This window comes from Amyelois transitella, chromosome 4 (genome assembly GCF_032362555.1).
Source record: "Amyelois transitella isolate CPQ chromosome 4, ilAmyTran1.1, whole genome shotgun sequence".
Lineage (NCBI taxonomy): Eukaryota > Metazoa > Arthropoda > Insecta > Lepidoptera > Pyralidae > Amyelois > Amyelois transitella.
This window is the reverse complement of record NC_083507.1, coordinates 7,726,990-7,740,103: the sequence shown is the minus strand read 5'-3', so window position 1 is coordinate 7,740,103 and position 13,114 is coordinate 7,726,990. Positions and strand designations below refer to the sequence as shown.

General features: G+C 34.9%; 1 protein-coding gene across 1 annotated transcript in view; it reads right to left on the bottom strand.

Moving 5' to 3' along the window:
* Positions 1-425: 425 nt before the first annotated feature.
* LOC106136985 (zinc finger protein 395) overlaps positions 426-13,114 on the bottom strand; it is a 57,055-nt gene continuing 44,366 nt past the window's right edge. The window contains exons 5-8 of the mRNA XM_013337705.2: positions 8,827-8,924; positions 7,296-7,454; positions 6,751-6,838; positions 426-6,659 (exon numbers count right to left, since the gene is read on the bottom strand). Of these exons, the coding sequence (XP_013193159.1) occupies positions 6,501-6,659; positions 6,751-6,838; positions 7,296-7,454; positions 8,827-8,924 (504 nt within the window). The 3' untranslated portion in view covers positions 426-6,500. The remainder of the gene's footprint in view (positions 6,660-6,750; positions 6,839-7,295; positions 7,455-8,826; positions 8,925-13,114) is intronic.

The window sequence follows — 13,114 nt, the reverse complement described above, 5'->3', positions numbered from 1 at the left end:
CTGCATCCGAATTTGAGGTGGGATTTCATCCCAAAAACTAAATAGAGATACTATTTTCAACCTGTGCCTTCTATGCGCATTTTAACCGGGAACCTTACTGATTCGACCACCGGCGCTCTCTCTCTGCCAAACGGGGTCACTAATTATACGTAAAATAGAATATAAAATACTAATTTAAGTACATGAATTAAAATGCATATCGATACACGGTTGCCATATCAAGTTAGTAATGTCTCTGTCTAGTCTAGCCTTGGGATAAAATCTTAAAATATGTTTTTGTTCTTGTGGGAATTTGTAAGGGGACAGGCACCCTTAAATCTAGATTAAATACATACTACTCTTCAGTAGGTAGGCAAGGATTTAAAATTAGGTAATATGTGGGAAATTTGGTTATGCATTAAAACGAAACAAGTTGTAAAATCTAAAGTTTATATTTGTAAATATATATGTATGTATCAATTAATAACACGATCTGAAATAAATTAATTTAGGTCTAGAGTTGTTCCATAACTTAACACTTCTGAATCTTTTTTACAGATGTACTGCTATTGTATTTACTTTAGTTCCACAATAAACAAAACATTCCTACTACATTAGAATAACAGGGAACAAGAAATATATGAAGACAATAGCAATGTTTTACTAAGTAAGAGTTTAAGTCGGACATGGAATCTTTTGGAGGAGTGGTAAAATAATGCCACGATGATTCTAATAAATTCAAATATATTTTAAAACACACAAAATCCGTACTAAACTTATTGAGGTAAATACATCAGGCAAAAAGTCTACTCGAAGTAGCACGTAATAAAATAATAACATTTTCTCTTAAAAATTTCACATGGTATAACATTTAAGTACCTATTACTTTATAGGTACGTACATAGGTTTCACAGTCAAATTTCGTTCACTATGAAATGCAATAATTATTTAAAATATTATGTACCTATAGAGAGCTTAGATTTCGAAATAAGGCTGTAAAATTTTGTGATGTTTTAAATTTTATGTTGTTTGATTCAATATTTTTTTATTTTACATTCTCAAACATTTCCTTGGCAACATATTAACATAAACATTTAAATATGTAATATATTTGTAATATCTATCTCATAAAATCAATAATTTGGAACACATTCTGGACCTACACATTAGGTACAATATAAAATAACATCGCCTATTCTAAACACGATATCAGTAAAATATAACACGCGCACATTCAACATTTAATTTATAAATAATAATAACCTAGATAAATAAAAATACAATTATGAATATCACAGTAGAATAACTGCCAGCTAGTTCATGACACGGGAAGTTGTTAGGGAAACACCGCTTTCATCTTTAAATAAGTATAGGTAGATACAAAGTTTAAAGATAAATATGTGATGAAAATAAGCTGCTTTATAATTTTAGCTGACAGTTTAAATAAAACTGCTGTGATATTGACAACTAAACAAGAAACCGAACGATTAGCAACATGTCCAAGAACATTTTAGACCGCAATGTTGCTTGCAAACTTACAGCTAGTGGTAACTATTGTATCCGTATCTACGCGTCCAACTCCCGGATAACTGCACGCTATGACACGACATCGTCTATTCGATACTAATGTCCCTTTTATAGAATACAATACACGATGTGAGATTAAAACTTGTGATTATAACACCGTTCCTTTAAGCCTATTGATGGTCACAAAACTGCTTTAAGTTTTTCATCTATTTACGTATTAAATCTTCAGCATTTTCTGAAGATGACAAAAATTGTGATATCACTAAAAATAACTTGATAAATATGGTCTAATTATACCACACAGCGAGTTAGAGCACATCGAGCGATTACTTGATCATGTCATGAAAATCTAAAAAAATATTTCACCATAATAAGATTTTACATAATTGAATAGCAAATATTTATACATATGTTGTAATTGTGACGTGCTCCAAAGCGACGTGAGATGAAGATCTACATAATAAAGCAGGAGACATATTTTCATGAATTAATATTGCCCACTTACATGTTAACGATAGCGATAGGTTCTTTTCAGAATAGTAATAATAACAAAATTTATCTACAGCAGATAACAACTATTATAAGTTAATAAAATAAAATGGACCAAATAGAAACACATGGGTTATTTAATCCTTGCTTTAATTTTCAATTACCATGAAGAATCATCAATATTGATTAATGAACAAATGTAAGTTTAGCCATAAATACCTACTAAATACATACATACATATAGTCACGTCTATATGCCTTGCTGGGTTGACAGAGCCAATAGTCTTGAAAAACAGAAAGGCCACGTTCAGCTACTAACATAGCAAAAAACAGAATACGTACAAAGTGAATAACTTCGAAATCCTTTTTAACATAACATATTGAAGAAAACTTATTACAAACGGTAATGAAATTAATGAAATTATATTATTAGAACAATCTATGTACACGTTTAAGTAAATAGATACGCTAAATAACCTACAACGTCTGATCACCTAAAACTTCTTGTAAATGATCGATCATTAGGTTCTGATTCAAATGTAGGTATTGCTCGAATATCTTAGGTAAAACAAGCAGTACATATTTCCAACTTCGGAAATACCTTATCAATCTATTGTGAATTTACATATTTACACTTATTGTTATTATTTCATAAAAATATATAATAGTGAAGTAGGCACAATTTACATACATTGAAAATATGTCATCTCGACTTTAAGCCAAAGGGCACAAGAAGAAATAGTACTCAAGACGTCTCCATTCATGACAATAATGGGTGTACCAAATTTGGTCCATTGTAATGAGAAGGCATGGCGAACAAAATTTGATAGACTAAAAGAAATAAAAGAAGAGAACATATTATTATACTCTATCTTATGTAATTACTTCTAAGTACAAATTATGGCCTTTGGGCCAGCAATATTTTCAAATTTATAAAGTGTGTTGTCGGCTTTGATTTCGGGTTCAAAGTTCATTTAAGTATAATGCAAAATTATTCCTAGATAAGATTATTAACAGTGTACAGACATTTGGTGCACAGGTGCAGCCGACGAACTTACACGTTATTACGAAAAGTTTCCTTAGTAAAAAATCTAAATAAACATTTAAATGGATCAATACATACACCAGTATGATTATAGTAGATATAACAAACCACATAATGACAAAAGACTTAGAGCTTAGACTAGCGCCCACAGAATCAGATCGGTCCAACTCCCGGTTGTATTGTGGATGTCTGATGTCGCCATCACGATTGCTCAATATAAAGATTCACTATTATATGAGGCAAGCCAAACAGGTCACGTAGAGTTACTATAGAAATGTTTGTACATCTTGAAGAAAATCTTTCAAGTTTGCAAACCATACCTGAACATGCAGAAATTATGCTCCTTTGTACTGATATGTTATATTTTATATTATGACTTTGGTGTTGAGTACATATAAAATTGAGCAAAATTTTGGCTAAATGAATACGTAAATAATATTTACAATTTCTTAATAAAAATAAATTGTCTTTATTCAAATAAAAATTTAACTACGAGTTAACATAAATAACTTAGGTACCTAAATATCGAAGTAAGAAAATATCTATGAATAATTATTTGTAGATAAACAAAAATCTAATAGCTTCGAATAAAATTGAGATCGGTGTATATTTAGCAACTAGCATGCCATTTGCGACGCAGCTTATCTTTTTCTGTAGCTGGTGAGTTATACAGCGATATGTAGCAGTAGCTTATACTTAACTATATATTTATTTGATTAATCACATACAATAGATAAATAATCAAAAACTTAAAACACTGTTTATGTCGAAATAGTGAGTATTGAGGTGACGCAAAATGAAACGTTCTTATCTGATCAAATGTTTATAACAGTTTATAAAAAAAATATTGCTCTAAATGTTATTAGGGTTTAACAAAATATGCTGAATTTGTTGCGTAGCACAAGTTATTTACCTCATTTAATAATAAGTCACTAATCACAATACAATTTGATTGTATTGTACCTATTATTTAAATACTATTATTATGACTCCATCTTAAAATATATCTATTCTTATCTACGTTATAATATAAATTTATAACCTACGCCGCAGTATATCTAGACCTTACAGTATGGCAGTTGTCAAATCGCTAGCTGAGTTGTCGTCGCCTACAACTAACTTGATAATTTGGTTTAAGAGCGTGGTGTTTCGTTGCTTCCAAGAAATCTCGATTGATTTTGTTTAAAAGACAACAATGTTTTATCACAACCATTATTGCAATGAGAAATGTATATTTGGTAATAATCGCAGGTACGTGGCGTAAATTAAATCATACTATAATTTATTGAATGCCAACAAAATCTGTGGTAAATTTGAACACCCTGTTTTAAATAAAATATTTTTGGCAAGACTAAATATATAAATAGATTCTCTTTCAAAATCAACAATCTGAGCTATTTTTCCTTTTACGAAAATTTATTTATTAGGATGTATGAGATTAAAATATATAAAAACTGGAACAGCTAACAGCGAGAATTAACACCTAGCGCGCAGGCATATCGGTGTGCGTTCAGTTAGCCTGTGTCAGCACCATAGTACATTAGTGATAAAGCATACGCACAGTAATCTTAATTAATCTTCCCACAATTGGCACAGGTTAATCTCCAACTTTTTTACGAAACATTGTGTAGGTAGTTGGTGGTTATTAAAGTACTCTATTTATTTTAGTTGATTTATAAACAAATGTTGGTAACTATAGCGGATCAGCAATACCGCGCCACGTGCTTAAACTTTTTCATGTGAAAAGGTGATTCTTGTTTATCACCGTACAAAATCGGATTTAGTAACATTAATTAAGTAACAATACTATATTATATTTTATGTACACATCCATTGCTTTCATGCATAATAGTATAGAATTCAATTAATAATAATATTAGTTAATATTTACAATTTAATTTTTATATAATAATACTTAAAATAATATTGCAGCTCGTATCGCCTCCACTCGTTTTTTTCCGTTTTTCTTCCGATTTCCCTCGTTCCGAATTTCCAACTTTCCATGTAGGTAGTCAGAGTCTAGAAGCAATTTTTTGGGCTACATAAGTACTTCTACTTTTGGTTGCCCATCTTCCAAGCAGTCATTTAAGGAGATGTAAGTAAAGTAGCCCAGTTTGCTGATTATTTGTCCAGCTATAATACATATCATGTACTCATTGTCATACCGATGTATTCCATACTATTCTGAGTTGTAAGCTTTTCTTCTACCTACGTCTGTCAAATCATATCGTTTCTCCACCTCGCAGGCGGCACTCGCGCGGGCCCCGTGCTATGTCGCGCATGCGCAGAGCACTGGCGATGCTGAGTATTGTCTTCTTGTTCCGATAGAACCACCGTTGTATACGACACAGATATGTTCATAAAAATTTTAAGTCTAAACATGTTTTGTAGTCTTTTCGTCGAATCTGAGATAACTTACGAGACTAAATCATATATTATTATTTGTTTCATTATTATCTAGTAATTCAGTCAGAGTTCATATTCCGCAAAATATCACGGAAGAATATTCGACTGGAGTTCCGAGTCGAAGTGATTATTGTATGCCAGTGTGTCAGCATACACTCTCAATTGCTAGTGTGAAAACATTGTTCGTCATAACTTTATAAAGCACATTCGAAAATGTGGACGGAATTTACTGACACTACGGATGTACTTTTTCTGTGAAGCAGTGATCCAAAGGAGTAGAAATATGCCAATATTTAAAAAAATACTATTCGACTCTGTAAAAATATGAATAAGTTAGAAATAATTCATGTCCTGATTATTTTATAGAAAATAAAATACCAGTTTGTACCTACGTCAGATATAATTAGACAAAAGGCTCATGCGTCATAATTGAGAGATTATATGGAGGAAAACTTACTTAAGTCATTATTATAATTATATTTTTTGTGTATACTATGTACATCATGCTCTTAGACTGTAAAGAGTTAAAGCAGAATTAGTATGCAATCCAGTACCTAAATAAAACTCACATAAGTATTATTTACATTCAAAATAACTTTTCAAATCTCTCAATTACGTATCCCGCAGTCTGATATTATTTTTTGACTTCACGACAATAGTTTTCACACTGCGTGATGTCAGTCTAATCTTAAACTAAACTTAAGGCTAATATTCACAGTCTGAGACCGAGAGCGACATACAACACTGCATGCATGTCACAGTAAAGGCGAATCTACTGCTATAAAAATACGTGGGCAATGTCCATATACCTACAGTCAAAATACGAGCCACTTCAAAGAGCAAAAATATGTCTCCTTTGTTTTCATATCGAATATATTAATATTACATCTTTGCTTATATTAAATAAAAACTCTCATAATATAATTTCTTAAGATAATCCGCACACGGAATAAGTTCTCGTCCATCACGAACGGTCAAACCGATATCAGCGAATTCTGAATGTTCATTTGAGAAAGATGAGCGCTCGGGTGGCGGCGAGCGATCGGCGCACGCGCTAGTCGCCGAACCTGGTGCAGGCCTTCTTCCACTTGCACTGAGTGCACCAGAGGTCGCGCTGCTCCATGCCGTACACCTTGCGGCACTTCTTGTTGTCGGAGCGCGGCCGCCGCCCGGGGCTGCTCGGCGACCCGCTCACCGTCAGCCTCATGTGCTTCTGTACGACAAAAGATCCAATTCAACAAAACATTCTTATTTACATCCAAATTTAATGATATTCATGAGTATTAAAAAGAAGAGCAACTTACCGGTGAATGTGAATTCGACAAGGAATGCGTGATAGGAATGCTTATAGGCCTCGCAGACCCATTTTGCATGGTCGACAGAAGCCCTTGCCTGAAAAGATCATAGCCTTATTTAAATAAAAGCTATTAAAAAATAGTGAAATTATTGACGGTAAAACTGTGTGCCTATTCTTCAAATAGAATAAGTGTGGGATAGTTTAGATGAACCTCTTAACTTTTCGTGGGTAAATATATCTGTACCCTTCTAAATTAATCCTTTAAAATTGAGAAAGTGATTAAAGGAACAAACCCAAAACCTTTGCTATACGAAGTGAATCACTGCTCTATCTTTAATAGCGCTCTTTCTCTCTACAGTTTCCTTTTGGTGTTGTAGTTGATTTCTTCTATATCCTGGCGTTAATCCCGATTACATCCTTACCTCCTTGGAGACGAGCTCAGGGTGCTAGTTGACCTGACTTCCCAAGGCTTAAAGGGGAACTAAACCCATCATCATGGTTGGTTTCCTAGTTGATTACTTCATTCTAGAGGAAGAGAAAAGGTGCAAGTACCTGTAAGAGCCAACGAATTGCCGCTGGTACTCCGGGTCTTCATGAGGCGGCCGGCACATGTCGCGATGGGAGAGCGTCGGCGGAGGCGCAGGCGTCGAAATTTCGCGCTCTGTATAGTAGAATTCTTCCTCGTGGTCGCTGTCGCTCTCTTTGTTTTTACTGTAGAATAAAATAACTTTTATTGTAATATAGTTTGACTGGAAGAGATCTCTTCACGGGATAAGTCTAGCTATGCAATATTTTATTTTTCTATGTGTCCTTTTATATTTTGTTTTATGCATTGAAGTTACAACTACAAAAGACATAGAGCCAGGGCGTCTTTAGAGAGGTGAGGCAAGCGGGATTATCGGGTGATTATTTTACAGATCGCGATATGAGCATGGATTTCGACAATTGTAAACAGAATACTGAAAGCTGTTACAGCTGGATTTGTAATTCCGCTAAATCATGCACGTCGTAATAAGAGATGAAGTAATATAGTACTTCATATAATATCAGTAATATAGTAGCGTAGGGTTGGGTTACGTAAGCGACCTTGTGGCGCGGGCGGGACCTACCATGCAACCTTGTCGCGAGGCTTCCGGGTCGGCAAGGGCCGGCCTTTCAATCTCTATGTGCTATGCAAAAATATACCTATGGGCAAAGGTCGATACAGCGGGCTGATTTAAACGTCTAATCGTCTAATTAACATGAATTTCTACATCCAAATAATGCTTGTTAAGGATATTTTCCAGAGCTAGAGGTCGTTATTACAACGATATACATATAATATGCGGATGACAAGGCATGCCTTATTTTCTCTCTCTTTCTATAACTCGGTTTATCTCAAATACAGAGGAGAGTGAGCAGATAAGACAAAGCAAGTTATAAGTTAATCGAAAAATGTCTCCTTTGCATTTCGTTTTTCTTTCTCCAAAATCCAATCGAGATATTTATGTAGGTATGTTAGGATTAGAATCGGGAAGATCTTCTTTTTGTTAGAAAACAAGATGTTGGTTATTTGAGTATTGGAAATTCATAGTTAGAATTGTTCGTAGTACATTTTTGCCAGCTGGCGAGTTGCGCAATACATCACAGTTGCACGTGCCAACAAGGGACACGTGAGTCACGTGCCTGCATTATGATAATTGTATCTTCATCCCGCGGCGACTGCGTCAACATCACTTTGATTATCTCGTGCATTATATGAAAATTCTTTTAAATCTCACTTCTAAGTATACATTTCAGGGCAGTTCATTGAAACTGTTAGCACAGATTTAGTATGTATTATAAAAGTACCTATAGATAGGTACAATTATATTTAATTAACAGTTTATTTAATTGTTTTAAAAATTGTAGAAAACTGTATCTTTGAGGATTGGTAAAAATAATGAATGGATTTTGATATCGCGATACGAAAATTGGAAGATCTTAAACAACGGTTGGTATCTAGATTTTCTTTGGTTTTTGGAGTGGTTGTTTGTAAATTGTACAATCTTGATATTTCCTCGCAAAACATTCTTGATGTCTTTTTTATAAATCTCTGGCTTACCCCAAGTGTGTATTTCTGATGTGAGCTTCAATAGAGGGGCAGGAGTTGGTGCGGTACCCGCAGCCCCGCCAGGTGCACTCGTACACCACACTGTTAATCTGCAACAACGAATATATATTTATATATTTAAATTTATACTTACATTATGGAATTCGGAAGCGGCCCCGGTCCCGAAACCGGTCCGGTTATGATAAGAATGTGAAGGAGTAGGGAGCGAGTGTGATTAGAGTTAAAGAATACTTTATTTTACATCACAAATATTTAGTAGTACATAATAAGACATTAAGACAAGATTGCTCAATTTCCATGATATTATTTATATAATTAAATTTTTATTAAATTAAAGAAAGAGTAAAAGAACAATTAAATTTACAGCAGTTATGTCTAAAAGTTTTGATTTTAATTTGAAAGGTTGCAGCGCTTTCATGCCTTGACCATATCATATTTTTCAGCTTATCACGTTTTAAGCACCAATTCAAATTTTCGTTGTAATGGAAGAACAAGATGTACCTAAAGTTGCATAAAGATGTTTTATGAAACCTAACAATGTTATAAAGACGGAAGCTATTGTAGGTCGCGGCCTTGCCGACGCCGCACCGCCGCGCCGCACGCCACACCCGCATACCGTGCGTGACCATCGTTGCATTTATTGCAATATTCTAATTGCTTACAATGCCGCGATGACATTGCACAGAATAAACTATCTAAACAATACGGTTTGAACTACCTTGAGGTGAAAAGAAGGCGCCTACGCTACGTCACGTTGTGTATATTGATTCATATAAATTATGTACACTATATTTTCGGATAAGTAAAGAAATCAAGGGTAGTTTCTAGGTACTTATACCTAGTGTAAGTATATCGTTCAATGTCCCATTATGAAAAATGTTTTGATTCTTATAAGTATCAATTTTTTTCATTCAACTCATAGTCGATTCCGATTATTGGAGTTCAGAAACATCTTCCACTGACATAATGTGTAGGTAATAGATAAAATATAAGTCGAGGACAGAGCGCGGGGCCGGCGTGGTGGTTGCCAACGATTCTGCATCGACCTTCTGGCCAATGCCACATAATTTTGGCCAGTCCGCCTGGTCGATACAGACAGTTTTGTTGCTACGTCAGTTCTTTTTAATTTTAACACTGTCACCGAAGTGATAGATGACACTAGTCACCGTATATTTTGAAAATAAATAGGTATATTTTATATAACCCTTTAGGGGAAAATTATTCCGCATATAATCGGAGCTATTTCTGGCTTTGAATATAACTACAACATTGGCCGATAGACGTGCTCGTTGCCTGGAAACGGTGGCTATATCAAGTGCATTCAGAAATAGGTCAGGTCACGGGGAAACGAGGCTGCGGGCCAGGGCAGGGCGGGGGATGGCATCTAGGCCGGAGCACCACGGCCAAGGGTGGCTAGCGAAGGTTGCGCGCTCTTTGTCTTCAGGGAATAATACTTTTATAGTAGATGACGTTCTATAATTAAACTGTGATTGCTCAGGGAGTTTTACCGAACAATTTCGTCACAGGAATTTTGCTCTGACGTCATGAAGAATAAACAATAGCGTGCCATATCGCATACTCAAAGTATGCTGATGATATTGCATGATTCATGATGACACAGGCACAATTTTCAGGGTAATACGAGGGCGTTTTGTAGTGACGTCATACAAACAAAATTAATTACAAGAATCGATTGTAACCATACCATAAATTATGATGAAACCTTCATGAGGTTTATTTTTTAATCATCATCACAAGGGCATTAATTCACTGGAACTCTCAAGAAGCTGTGTCCTTCAGATACACCGTGAATATGGATCAATACCGCGCCGAGCCATCATCGCTGTGCCCATGGCCGTGACGCAGCTTACTGTTTTTGGCTTCCTCGTAACTTATCACTTGAAAACTAACTCTCTTTAGTTTCGTGGCTTATTCTCGAGTTCAATTTAATTAAAGTCATTTAGCCTTTTCATCAGTAACTCATAGATTGTTCATGATATTTTTTCAGAAAGTTGAATTTGTGAGTATTGTTAGTGAACAATACTGTTAGTGAACAATTGTTAATGAATAAAATAAAAAAAAATTACACTGTATTTTTACATTGTATCAATACTTAGGTAGGTACTTTAATAATTACATTGAAGTTTAGTTTTAAGAAAATGGCTCTTTGCCACCTTTTTTTTAATTTATTTATTTACGCCAATAATACAACGGTAGTAGTAGGTACCTACGCCTTTTAAGTATTTGGCAAAGAATTCTTATATAACAAAATATAATCTTGATAGTCTTCATTTCAAATACAAAGGACAAAAAACAAGTATAATATGACAAGTATTGCATGAAATGGGGTTCGATGCAATATCAAGGGATTAATTCATTTTGATGTCGGCGGCTATTTCAATATTAGATATTTTCACCTTCCCCTTGTAAACAGGGCGGGGGTCAGGGGGAGCGGGGGACGGGAGAGCCGCCATTTTGCTTCAGGAGGGAGCCTCCCTTTACTGCACCACTGACCTAGTTTCAGCTTTCGATAACTTTCAGCAAAATATAGGTTTGCATCGCACACAACAGCACAGGAAAAGTACAATATTTGAAATAATTTTCTAGCCTACTGCAGTATTTAATATCCAATCCTATTATTTATTGCATTATTTTATACAAGTCAAAGATAGGAGACTTATCTTTGACGTCAAAACGTATAACTCTTTGTTTGATAGTATAATTAGGTTTCTGGGAATATGAGTGCGTTTTGATCGTAAAATGAACAGAAGCGATCCCTATCAGTGTAATAGCTACATACCTACATTCTCTACTCCACACACATTACCCATGAAGACTCACAATTGCGGTTTTGAAGTACTTACTAATGTAAGTACTAAATTAAATAAAATTAATTCAATAGATAAGTTAATATCAAATGTTTTACTACAGTTAATCTAGATAGATAGGTCAAACACTTTATTGCACCATAAGAGTAAAACATACAAAACGGCACAAAACAGACAGAGATGGTACAAAGACTGTGGACTTATCGCTAATGCATTCTCTTCCAGTCAACCTTTGGGTGGAAGAAAACCAAACAGGAGATCAAGATAAATAAATGTTTAAACATGACACCATAATCTAGCTTTAAGCTCCTGTAAAACAACAGTTCATCCCTTTCCCATTTATTACTTTCTAATTTGAAGAAATTGTTTTATAACAGAGCGTTTGAATAATAAAATAGATGAGCATAAACGGAATCAGAATAACAGATCAGTGAATGAAAATAGAACAAAAGAATTTAGTAAGAGCACAGAAGCCAAAGCCGCGTGCATCCACTCGGAATGAAAACGACGTAGTTTCGGTGTCCTGAATAGCTTCATGGACGCGTTTGTTTGTGTGCTGTATGTACAAGTTACACGTGGCGGTTTATATCTATGTGTGTGTGTGCACTCGATTGCAATGTGTGTGTCTGTGTGCAGTTGCATTACTGTGGGATGCGATGGATCTGTTTGTTTGTGAACCAAATCTCCGCCTTGTAGATTTATCGAAATGGTGGGTTTTGACATTATTGCCTTTATTTTAGGCACTTCTTGGGCCAGAAGTTTGTTTTAATTAATACTATTGAGAATTGAAATAATGGTAATATTTTATTTAACCATGAAGCTAAAAGATTAAATTAAATTATGATGGGCATTGTTCTGCCAGCCAGCTATCATGTTATTCAAATTGACAAATATATTATTGCCACAGTATTACAAGCGACCCAACCATTTAGTAAAGATAAATGTAAAATAAAAAACTGTTTTTAATTACATAATTTGAAATGTTTGGTGCAAAAACTTAGATTAAAACAAGGAAGCCGAAGGTTCTCGTTGTTACTACGGTAAACGCGTTAGAGGTGGCCTTATAAATTTTTACAACGGGACCGCCAAGCCAAGAAATTATGATTACGTTCTAGCTCTATGCCGGTAAACAACTGGCTGCCATATAAAACTTGACTCTAGCGCATTGCGGTAAGGCAGATACTGCTGTAACCGTATATAGTATGAATAACGAACCGGCATAAAATGCCGGTTTGTTGTTGTGCTGTCTCACTCTACTGCGAAACGCCGAGATGATATTGATTTGTTTTCATTGCGTCTCTCTTTTACCCACGAGCGCGCATAAGTCGCTCTCATCCGCGTGACCTTCCTTATTTATACTCAAGTACGCGGTCAGATAAGTTGTTTTCGTGTCATCTCATTCTAGCACAAGAAACGAATGAGGAAGACGCCATTTAAAGCCCTATGTGTTG